This window comes from Ahaetulla prasina, chromosome 4 (assembly GCF_028640845.1).
Source record: "Ahaetulla prasina isolate Xishuangbanna chromosome 4, ASM2864084v1, whole genome shotgun sequence".
Lineage (NCBI taxonomy): Eukaryota > Metazoa > Chordata > Lepidosauria > Squamata > Colubridae > Ahaetulla > Ahaetulla prasina.
This window is the reverse complement of record NC_080542.1, coordinates 4,877,016-4,889,323: the sequence shown is the minus strand read 5'-3', so window position 1 is coordinate 4,889,323 and position 12,308 is coordinate 4,877,016. Positions and strand designations below refer to the sequence as shown.

Here is a 12,308-nt window from a genome sequence, read left to right as displayed (position 1 = left end):
AGGAAATTTCTCCTTAGTTCCAGGTTGCTTCTCTCCTTGATTAGTTTCCACCCGTTGCTTCTTGTCCTGCCTTCTGGTGCTTTGGAGAATTCCTCTCCTTCTTTCTCCTCCTTCCTTCCTTCTCCTCCTCTCCCTTCCTCTCTTTCTCCTCCTCCTCCATTCCTTCTCCCTCTCCTCCTCTTCCTCTTCTTCCTCCCCCCCCCCCGTCCTCCTCTTCCTCAACCTTCTCTTTACCTTCTACCTGGCTAGGTGGCTCAGTGGCTAAGACGCTGAGCTTGTCGATCAGAAAGGTCAGCGGTTCGAATCCCTAGTATTCAGGGTGTTGGACTAGATGACCTCCAAGGTCCCGTCCAACTCTTGGTATCCTGGTATCTCTTTCTTTGAGGCAGCCCCTCAAATATTGGAAGATGCTATCATGTCACATCTAACCGTGAAAATATTTACAGACCCCTCGCATCCTGGACATAAACTGTTTCAACTACTACCCTCAAAACGACACTATAGAGCACTGCACACCAGAACAACTAGACACAAGAACAGTTTTTTCCCCGAAGGCCATCACTCTGCTAAACAAATAATTCCCTCAACACTGTCAGACTATTTACTGAATCTGCACTACTATTAATCGTTTCATAGTTCCCATCACCAATCTCTTTCCACTTATGACTGTATGACTATAATGTGTTGCTGGCAATCCTTATGATTTATATTGATATATTGACCATCAATTGTGTTGTAAATGTTGTACCTTGATGAAGGTATCTTTTCTTTTATGTACACGGAGAGCATATGCACCAAGACAAATTCCTTGTGTGTCCAATCACACTTGGCCAATAAAAATTCTATTCTATTCTATTCTATTCTATTCTATTCTATTCTATTCTATTCTATTCTATTCTATTCTATTCTATTCTATTCTATCTAAGTTCTTCTTTTCATTAAACTAGACATGTCCAATTCCAGCAACCGTTCTTTATTATTCCATTTATTTAGCCATTTGTCTGAAATGGTGTAGGGTTTCCTGCCTGGGCAGGGGGTTGGACTAGAAGACCTCCAAAGTCCCTTCCAACTCTGTTATTATGATACGTTATGATATGTTTTAGCCTCCAGTCCCCTAAACATCTTGGAAGCATTCAATTTGTTTAGATTACATTAGATTATTATCCTCGCCGCCACCGATTTCTCGGAGCTGGATCTGCTCGGTTATCAGAAAGCGATTGTGTGTGAATCTTTCCAGCATGCAAATTTTTCCTCTGGTATGAATAAAATGTCTTCTGGAATTCCTCCAAGCTTTCAATGGCTATTCTTGGGCAAAGAATATATTTCTTTTTACAACGTATTTGAGGGTTGCATAACGAAACACGGCATCTTTTGGAACGATGCCATTGTTCACGAACAGATCTGCTGGGTTAGATTTTCCCCCCCACACAAATTGTCAGTTGCCTTTTAGAGCAATCTTTCTCAACCTTGAGCTGTTTTACAATGGGTGGACTTCGACTCCCAGAATTCCTCAGTCAAGGCTGGGGGATTCTGGGAGTTGAACCATCTTCAAATGGTTCACCCATCCTGCTAAAACACTCTCTGTGCTTAGAAGCATTCCAGCTCAGTGTTTTTTCAACCTGGACCACTTTATGAGGGTTGGACTTCAACTCCCAGAATTCCTTAGTCATGACTGGGGGATGCTGGGAGTTGAAGTCCACCTGGCTTAAAATGGTTCATCCATCTTGCTAAAACACTGTCCATGCTTAGCATTCCAGATCAGTGTTTTTTCAACCTAGACCCCTTTATGAGAGACGGACTTCAACTCCCAGAATTCCTCAGTCATGACTGGGGGATGCTGGGAGTTGAAGTCCATGCACCCATCTTCAAATGGTTCACCCATCCTGCTAAAACACTCTCTGTTGTTAGAAGCATTCCAGATCAGTGTTTTTTCAACCTGGACCACTTTATGAGGGGCGGACTTCAACTCCCAGAATTCCTCAGTCATGGCTGGGGGATTCTGGGAGTTGAAGTCCATGCACCCATCTTCAAATGGTTCACCCATCCTGCTAAAACACTGTCCATATTTAGCATTCCAGATCAGTATTTTTTCAACCTGGACCACTTTATGAGGGGCGGACTTCAACTCCCAGAATTCCTCAGTCATGACTGGGGGAATCTGGGAGTTGAAGTCCATGCACCCATCTTCAAATGGTTCACCCATCTTGCTAAAACACTGTCCATGCTTAGCATTCCAGATCAGTCTTTTTTCAACCTGGACCACTTTATGAGGGGCGGACTTCAACTCCCAGAATTCCTCCGTCAAGGCTGGGGGATGCTGGGAGTTGAAGTCCACCTGACTTAAAATGGTTCATCCATCTTACTAAAACACTGCCCGTGCTCAGAAACATTCCAAATCAGTGTTTTTTCAACTTGGACCACTTTATGAGGGGCGGACTTCAACTCCCAGAATTCCTCCGTCATGACTGGGGGATTCTGGGAGTTGAAGTCCATGCACCCATCTTCAAATGGTTCACCCATCCTGCTAAAACACTGTCCATACTTAGCATTCCAGATCAGTATTTTTTCAACCTGGACCACTTTATGAGGGGCGGACTTCAACTCCCAGAATTCCTCCGTCAAGGCTGGGGAATTCTGGGAGTTGAAGTCCACCTGACAAAATGGTTCATCCATCTTGCTAAAACACTGTCCATGCTTAGCATTCCAGATCAGTGTTTTTCAACCTGGACCACTTTATGAGGCGGACTTCAACTCCCAGAATTCCTCAGTCATGACTGGGGATGCTGGGAGTTAATCCATGCACCATCTTCAAATGGTTCACCCATCCTGCTAAAACACTCTCTGTTGTTAGAAGCATTCCAGATCAGTGTTTTTTCAACCTGGACCACTTTATGAGGGGCGGACTTCAACTCCCCGAATTCCTCAGTCATGGCTGGGGGATTCTGGGAGTTAATCCATGCACCATCTTCAAATGGTTCACCCATCCTGCTAAAACACTGTCCATATTTAGCATTCCAGATCAGTATTTTTTCAACCTGGACCACTTTATGAGGGGCGGACTTCAACTCCCAGAATTCCTCAGTCATGACTGGGGGAATCTGGGAGTTGAAGTCCATGCACCCATCTTCAAATGGTTCACCCATCTTGCTAAAACACTGTCCATGCTTAGCATTCCAGATCAGTCTTTTTTCAACCTGGACCACTTTATGAGGGGCGGACTTCAACTCCCAGAATTCCTCCGTCAAGGCTGGGGATGCTGGGAGTTGAAGTCCACCTGACTTAAAATGGTTCATCCATCTTACTAAAACACTGCCCGTGCTCAGAAACATTCCAAATCAGTGTTTTTTCAACTTGGACCACTTTATGAGGGGCGGACTTCAACTCCCAGAATTCCTCCGTCATGACTGGGGGATTCTGGGAGTTGAAGTCCATGCACCCATCTTCAAATGGTTCACCCATCCTGCTAAAACACTGTCCATACTTAGCATTCCAGATCAGTATTTTTTCAACCTGGACCACTTTATGAGGGGCGGACTTCAACTCCCAGAATTCCTCCGTCAAGGCTGGGGAATTCTGGGAGTTGAAGTCCACCTGGCTTAAAATGGTTCATCCATCTTGCTAAAACACTTCCCGTGCTCAGAAACATTCCAGATCAGTGTTTTTTCAACTTGGACCACTTTATGAGGAGCGGACTTTAACTCCCAGAATTCCTCCGTCAAGGCTGGGGGATGCTGGGAGTTGAAGTCCACCCCTCTTAAAGTGGTCCAGCTTGGGCGGTGGGGGGGAAACACTGCACGGTTTTGATCCCCTTCAACAGGATTATCGGTTAGGAGTGTGGCGGACGCAGCCCGCTGGTTCTTCTTCTCGCCGTCAGGAGAGAGGCTGTCAGTCTTCCCCGCTTTCTTTTCTGTGCTGCCCTTGTTCCTCCCGCCATCTTTTCTTTCGTTTCGCAAGGTCGCGAGAGCTGGTGGTGCGATGCAGCTGCGTCAGTTTCTGGATGCCCCACTTAATTTGGCCAGCCTGTTTTCCTGCGGATTTCCCAGGGGGGCTGAGCTCATTTGGAGAAAACCTGCCTCACCGCAGGACTTAAAAATGCAATTCTTTGTGCGCCGCTGGGCGAAAATGGTTTTCCAGCCCTGCGTGCGTTTGTCTTTCCATGCTTTCGTCCCCGAGAATCCTCGGAGGTTCCCCCCCCCCCCAAAAAAATCAGGAGAATGGCTAAATATTTTGCCTGCTTTGAGAGGCTGAGCTCGGAGAACGACTGAATAAGGACTAAATAAAAAGACAAGCAGTCCTCGATTTACGACCGCAACGGAGCCCAAATGTTCCGTCGCTAAGCGAGACGTTTGTTCGGCGAACGAAAGGTCCATTTGACGACCTTTGACGCTTCTTCAAGGACACGAGTTCCACGGTTGTTAAGCAAATCGGGCTTCCCCATCGGCTTGGCTTGTCAGAAGGTCGCAAAAACGGGATCGCCTGACCCCGGGGACACGACAAACCGTCATAAATAGGAGCCAGTGGGCAAGCTTCTGAATTTTGATCACGTGACCATGGGGATGCCGCAAAGGTCATAAGTCTGAAAAACGGTCATAAGTTTTTTTTTCTCCTACACCGTTGTAAATTCGAACCGTCACTAAATGAACTGTTGTAAGTCGAGGACTAGCTGCATTCTTTAACACCAAGCCAGCTGTGGAAGACTTTAAGGTTTATTCCTACGCTGGGGATCCACAGGCAGTCCTTGACTTATTCATTTAGCGACCATTTGAAGTTACGACGGACCGGAAAAGCGACTTAGGACCGTTTGGCACACTTACAACATCCCCACAGGTCACATGATCAAAATTCAGCCGCTTGGCAACTGACTCGTATTTATGACGGTTGCTATGTCCCGGTGGGGGGGGTGTGTCACGCGATCCCCTTTTGCGACCTTCCGACGAGCGACGTCGACGGGGAAGCCGGCAGGAGTTCACTTCACAACCATGCAGCGGTGGGTTTTACATATTCTTGCCATCCGGTTCGCCGTTCGCACGCCTTCCGCGCATGTGCCCAGCCTTCCACATGCTCGCTGCGAGTTTGCGCACCTTCTGCGCATGCGCCTAGTTTTTTGCACGTACACTTTGCTTGTGTGCGCCACGAGGTGTGTATCAGGTCTCAAATACGCGGCTAAATAGGACTGCATTACGTCTGGGTGAGCCCACCTCCTGTCGCCGCTACCAATTCGCCCGAACCGGTCCGAACCAGCCCGAACCGTCTGAATATCACCTCTGCAACCGTGGCAAGAAAGATCACAAAACGGGGCAAAGCTGACTTAACTGTCTCGCTTAGCAACAGAAACGGGGGGTCAGTTGTGGTCGTAAGTCGCGGACCGTCTTTAGAAAGGTTGCAGGGGTGCGTTAGGGGACCTTAAAGGACCTCCGGTGTGCCGTGTGAGAACAGCTGGTGTGATATATATATAACAATCTGGATTGTTGCCAGTTGGCTTCCCCTGGGTGTCACAAAATGGCTGCTTTGCCGTAACGCTTTGAAAAATTGCTTTCCTTTTTTTTTTCTATTTTCCAGGATTTCTTCAGCAAATCCGATCCTTTCCTGGAAATATATAAAGTTAGCGTTGGCGAGTCGGAAAATCTGGTTTGGAGGACAGAGGTGAGGATATTACAAGGCCCCGCCGGAGAATTTGATGGGAGGGGTTTTTTTTTAAAAAAAAAAAGGATGAAAAATGAAGATATTAAAAAATTAAAACAGACTGGAACAGAGAGGAGCAAGGGGAAGTTTTGCAAACCTCTCAGTGGGCTGATCGGATAACCGGCTATCCGAATAGATCCATTTGATCTAAGGAATGTTTTAGAAATATATTCGCCCTTCGGTGATTTTCAATCCTTTCAATGCCGCCAGATGCCCAAGCGTCGTTTCGAAATGAGATGGGCCAGCCAATAACTTTGAAAAAGAAAGTAAAGTACATAAAATAAACTGAATTTTATATGATTATTTTTATCTTTTGCGATTGTAAGCCGTCCAGAGTTATCCTGAGGTAAAATGGGCAGCCAATAAATTTTGATAGATGAGAGAGAGACAGAGGAGACAGAGAGGAAGGGAGGGAGCTAGATAAATGATAGATGACAAAGACGGATGGATGGATGGATGGATGGATGGATGGATGGATGGATGGATGGATGGATGGAAGGATAGATTATGGATAGATAGATAGATAGATAGATAGATAGATAGATAGAGATAGATAGATAGATAGATTATAGATGACAGATGGATGGATGGATGGATGGATGGATAGATTATGGATAGATAGATGATAGATAGATAGATAGATAGATAGATAGATAGATAGATAGATAGATAGATAGATAGATAGATGGATGGATGGATGGATGGATGGATGGATGGATGGATGGATGGATGGATGGATAGATGGATGGATGGATGGATAGATAGATAGATGGATGGATGGATGGATGGATGGATGGATGGATGGATGGATGGATGGATGGATAGATAGATAGATAGATAGATAGATAGATAGATAGATAGATAGATAGATAGATAGATAGATAGATAGATAGATAGATAATAGACGACAGATGGATGGATGGATGGATGGACGGACAGATTGAAAAACAGATGAATGGATGGATAGATTATGGCTGGCTGGATGGTTGGATAGTTGGATGGAAGGATGGATAGATTATGGATAGATAGATAGATAGATAGATAGATAGATAGATAGATAGATAGATAGATAATAGACGACAAAGACGGATGGATGGATGAATGGATTATGGATAGATAGATGATAAATAGATTGATTATAGACGGCAAAGACAGATGGATGGATGGATGGATAGATAGATTATGGCTAGATAGATGATAGATGGATGGATGGATAGATATAGATGATAGATAGATAGATAGATAGATAGATAGATAGATAGATAGATAGATAGATAGATAGATAGACGACAAAGACGGATGGATGGATGGATGGATGGATGGATGGATGGATGGATGGATGGATGGATAGACGGACAAATTGAAAAACAGATGGATGGATGGATAGATTATAGATGGGTGGATGGGTGGATGGTTGAAAGGATGGATGGATAGATTATGAATAGATAGATAGATAGATAGATTATAGACGACAAAGACGGATGGATGGATGAATAGATATTATGGATAGATAGATGATAGCTAGATAGATGGATGGATGGATAGATAGATAGATAGATAGATAGATAGATAGATAGATAGATAGATAGATAAGGGATAGATAGATAGATAGATGGATGGATGGATAGATATAGATGATAGATAGATAGATAGATAGATAGATAGATAGATAGATAGATAGATAGATAGATAGATAGATAGATAGATAGATAATAGACGATAGACGGATGGATGGATGGATGGATAAGATGGATGGATAGATAGATAGATGATAGATGGATAAATAATAAATAAAAAAACTGCCTTGATTTTATAACCGTTCATTTAGTGACCCATTTCAAAGTTATAATGGCAGTGAAAAAAAAAGACTTATGACTGGTCCTCATACTTATGACCGTTTCAGCATCCTGATGGTCACATGATCAAATTCGGGTGCTTGGCAACCGGCTCGTATTTACAATGGTTGCAGCTTCCCTCCTGACAGCCGGGAAGCCACATTCGTTTAACGACCGCCCGATTCACTTAACAACTGCAGTGATTTGCAGAACTGTCCCCTGAGTCGTAAAACGGGGTGCGACTCACTTAACGACCTAGCCCAGCAATGAAAATTCAACCAATTGGGATTACCTGCAGCTATAGTTTAAAGATACTTTTTAAAGAAATTGGTTCATTCTGTTTCACAATTACGGGGGCTGTATAATAAAAATAGACTAGACTAGAGCTGGAAGGGACCTTGGAGGTCCTCTAGTCCAGCCCCCTGCCCAATCAGGAGAACCTAAATACTATACCAGGGGTCTGCAAACTTGGCTCCTTTAAGACTTGTGGACTTCAACTCCCAGAGTTCCTCAGCCAGCTTTGCTTTGCTGGCTGAGGAACTCTGGGAGTTGAAGTCCACAAGTCTTAAAGGGACCAAGGTTGGAGACCCCTGTACTATACCATCATTGAGTTAGTAAATGAATAAAAGGAAATTAAAACTGACTCCAATTTTACTCAGGGAATTGGCACTCGTGCAGTTCAAAAACTGAGGAAAACAGCAAGCGAAGCGAGGCAGAACGGTAAAGAGATAGTAAAAATGCAAAAAACCCAGCCTTCTTCTAATAATCTGAGGAAAATATAGATTTTTAAAGGCTTGCATAGATAAGGCCCTTTTCAGTAGGAAACATGGGGATTTTAACAGCCGCCACCAAAAAGGCTGTGAAGCTAAACTGAAAAGAAGAGAGGACAGTTGGAAGGGACCTTGGAGGTCATCTAGTCCAACCCCCTGCTCACCCAGGGATTCGAACAAGTGCTTCGGTTTGGGGGGGGGGGGAAAGGACAATTTCTCGGGAGTCATGTTTTTTTGTACATCTCTCTCTCTCCCGATGTTTGGGTGGGGGGGGGGGGGGTTCGACTAGATGATCTACAAGGTCCCGTCCGACTCCGTTAATCTGTTTTGTGCACCAGGTGGTGAAGAACAACCTGAGTCCTCAGTGGCAACCCTTCCGTATCTCTTTGCAATCGTTGTGCAGTTGTGATCCCGAAAGGCCTATACGGGTAAGTTTCTTCTGAGCCGTATTAAGAAAGAAAGAAAGAAAGAAAGAAAGAAAGAAAGAAAGAAAGAAAGAAAGAAAGAAAGAAAGAAAGAAAGAGAAAGAAAAAAAGAAAGAAAAAGAAAGAAAGAAGGAAGGAAGGAAGGAAGGAAGGAAAGAAAGAAAGAGGAAAAATGAAGGAAGGAAGGAAGGAAGGAAGGAAGGAAGGAAGGAAGGAAGGAAGGAAGGAAGGAAGGAAGGAAGGAAGGAAGAAAGAAAGAAAGAAAGAAAGAAAGAAAGAAAGAAAGAAAGAAAGAAAGAAAGAAAGAAAGAAAGTGGAAAAATGAAGGAAGGAAGGAAGGAAGGAAGGAAGATAAAAAGTAAGGAAGGAAGGAAGGAAGGAAGAAAGGAAGTAAGGAAAGAAAGAAAGAGGAAAAATGAAGGAAGGAAGGAAGGAAAGAAGGACGGAAGGAAGGAAGGAAGGAAGGAAGGAAGGAAGGAAAGAAAGAAAGAAAGAAAGAAAGAAAGAAAGAAAGAGGAAAAATGAAGGAAGGAAGGAAGGAAGAAAGAAAGAGGAAAAATGAAGGAAGGAAGGAAGGAAGGAAGGAAGGAAGGAAGGAAGGAAGGGTGGAAGGAAGATAAAACGTAAGAGGAAGAAGGAAGGAAAGAAGGAAGGAAGGAAGGAAAGAAAGAAAGAAAGAGGAAAAATGAAGGAAGGAAGGAAGGAAAGAAAGAAAGAAAGAAAGAAAGAAAGAAAGAAAGAAAGAAAGAAAGAAAGAAAGAAAGAAAGAAAGAAAGAAAACGAAGGAAGGAGGATGAACTTCAGTATGAAATACCGATTTTAAAAGTTTTGGTTGCTTGAAAGTCCAGCATGAAAAAGTTTTTTCATTCTACATTATCAAGAGCAGTGGGTTTCATATTTGGTTACCACCGGTTCGCCGCAGTGCGCAAGCCTGCATTGCGCACCTGGGCGCCTTCCGTGCATGGGTTTGGCCTTCCGCGCATGTGCTTTGTTCAAACACAGGCCTTCCGCGCATGCGCCTGGCCTCAAAACTGTGCCTAAATAGGACGGCATAGAGTTAGGACAACCGGTTCGCCCTAACCGGTCCGAATACCACCAGTCTGGATATCAATATAAAAGGATTTAAGTCCGTGGTGTCTCCAACTTGGCAAATTTAAGCCGGGTGGACTTTAACTCCCAGAATTCCCCAGCCAGCACAATTGTGCTGGCTGGGGAATTCTGGGAGTTGAAGTCCAACCCGGCTTAAACTTGCCAAGTTGGAGGGAAAAAAACGCCATTAGATCTGAAAATAAACTCAAATGACCGGAATTCATCTTGGCAAAGTTGGAGGGGGGGGAAATTACACTTGATCTGGAAAAATAATCTCAAATTACAATGAAACGGTTAGGACAGTGGTTCTCAACCTGTGGGTCGGGACCCCTTTGGGGGTCGAATGACGATTTGCCAGGGGTCGCCTAAGACCATCGGAAATATGGGAAGTATACTTGCGAGTCGAAGAATCGCGCTCCAATGGTTGACTCCGCAAGCCAGCTGCAGGCTCTTCAAATCGCTAGCCGAATTCGGCTTCAGGCGCGATGAATTAAAAAAAGAGAGAAATCTTTGCTCTGATGTCTCCCTCTCAAGCCAGCTGCAATCCCTCCCAATCGCTAGCCTAATCTGGCTTCAGGCGCCATAAACTTAATAGGGGAGGAGTCTCCGCTTTAATGCCTCCGTCCTCAAGGCAATCGCAAGCAGTTCAGATCGCTAGCCAAGACGGCTTCAGGCGCGATAAATTCAAAACGAAAATAATTTTACGGTTGGGGGTCGCCACATCGTGGGGAATTGTATTAAAGGGGTCGCAGCACTATAAAGGTTGAGAACCACTGGGTTAGGAAAACCCAACGAAGCGGTTCAGGAAAGCAGAACCAATTTTCCGATCGGTTTTTATTTCTCTGGTCTCGGAGGAGGGGTTTCAAAAAAAATCCCATGAAACCTCACTTTTAATCGGATGGGAAAGCAGTTCTTTTCGGAAAATTCTGTATTTCTTGGGTCTCTGTCACTCCCTCCTTGTTTATTTTCCAGTGCGTGGTTTACGATCATGATTCCAGCGGGAAGCACGATTACATCGGGGAATTCAGCACAACTTTTCAAGAGATGCTGCAGGTTTCCTCCGAAAAAGAGGTAAATTGGAATGGAGAGGGAGGGAGGGGGGAGAAAAGGAGGGAGGAAGCATAGGAGGGAGAGAGGAAGAAATGAAGGGAGGGAGGGAGGGAAAGAGAGGGAAAGGAGAGCAGGAAGGGAGGGAGGGAGAAAAGGAGGGAGGGAGGGAGGGAGGGAAGGAAGAAAAAGAGAAAGAGAGGAAGGAGGGAGGGAGGGAGGAAGGAGGAGGGAAGGAAGAAAAGAGGGAGAGAAGGAAAGAAGGAGAGAGGAGGAGAAAGGGAGGAAAGAAAGAGAGAGGAAGGAGGGAAGGAAGGGAAGGAGGAAGGGAAGGAAGGAAGAAAAAGAGGGAAAGGAGGAAAGAAGGGAGGGAGAAAACGAGGGAGGGAGGGAGGAAAGGAAGAAAATAGGGAGAGAAGGAAAGAAGGGAGGGTGGAAGGAGAAAGGGAGGGTGGAAGGAGAAAGGGAGGGTGGGAGGAGAAAGGGACGGAAGAAAGAAAAGAAAGAGAGGAAGGAGGGAGGAGGAAGGAAAAGAGGAAGAAGGAAGAAAACAGGAGAGGAGGAAAGAAGGGAGAGAGGAGGGAGGAAGAAGAAGGAGAAAGAAAAGAAAGAGAGGAAGGAGGTCAGGAAAGGAGGAAGGAAGGAAGGAAGGAAATGAGGGAGAGAAGGAAAGAAGGGAGGGAGGCAGAAGGAAGGGAGGGAGGGAGGAAAGAAAAAGAGAACGAGAGAGGCAGGAAGGAGGGAAGGGAGGAAGGAAGGAAGGAAGGAAAAGAGTGAGAGAGGAAGAGAGGGAGGGAAGGAACATTTGTTTAATAATGGCCATCCGTCCAGGACTACCGTCGTGTTTTGTAATGCTGGGGTTAGTTGGAAAAAAAATCTTAGTCCAGCCTTTTGACTAGCAAAAGCCATAATTTGCATTATAATCCAATTTTTTTTTTCTTGGCAGGTGAAATGGGAATGTATTAACCACAAGTATCAAGAAAAGAAGAAACATTACAAAAATTCGGGCTATATCGTCCTCACTCAGTGCAAGGTGAGCCTTTCAAGGGCCATCATTTCTCCCGTCTGGTTTAGGTAAGACGGGGAACCTTAAGCAGCCTGATTTTTAAAGCTTTCAAATTCTCCACACAGCTCAGCAATTATCAAAAAATATTCCTACGCTTGGAAAAAAATATATATATATAGGTTTCTAAGGTTCTGGATCATCCGTCAGGCTTCAATTGCTGGGAAGATATGACCGATCAAATCTTCCAACTAATCCTCGACTTACAACGAGAATGGAGCCTAAAATGTCTGCCGCTCCGAAGCTCCGTCGTTCAGCGAGCGGGCCCCGTTTTATGGCCTTCCTCGCCCCAGCGGTTAAGCGAATCCCTTCCGTCGTTAAATGAAGTCACACGGTTGTTAAGTGACTCCGGCTTTCCCGTTGACGTTGCTGTGGTCTCCAAAGGGGATCACGTGAC

The 12,308-nt window shown here is 44.8% G+C and overlaps 1 protein-coding gene across 1 annotated transcript in view; it reads left to right on the top strand.

Annotated features, from left to right (window-relative positions):
- The window catches only part of CPNE6 (copine 6), a 33,883-nt gene that overhangs the window by 13,050 nt on the left and 8,525 nt on the right, over positions 1-12,308 (top strand). Inside the window, exons 6-9 of the mRNA XM_058181259.1 lie at positions 5,560-5,643; positions 8,626-8,715; positions 10,774-10,872; positions 11,795-11,881. Of these exons, the coding sequence (XP_058037242.1) occupies positions 5,560-5,643; positions 8,626-8,715; positions 10,774-10,872; positions 11,795-11,881 (360 nt within the window). The remainder of the gene's footprint in view (positions 1-5,559; positions 5,644-8,625; positions 8,716-10,773; positions 10,873-11,794; positions 11,882-12,308) is intronic.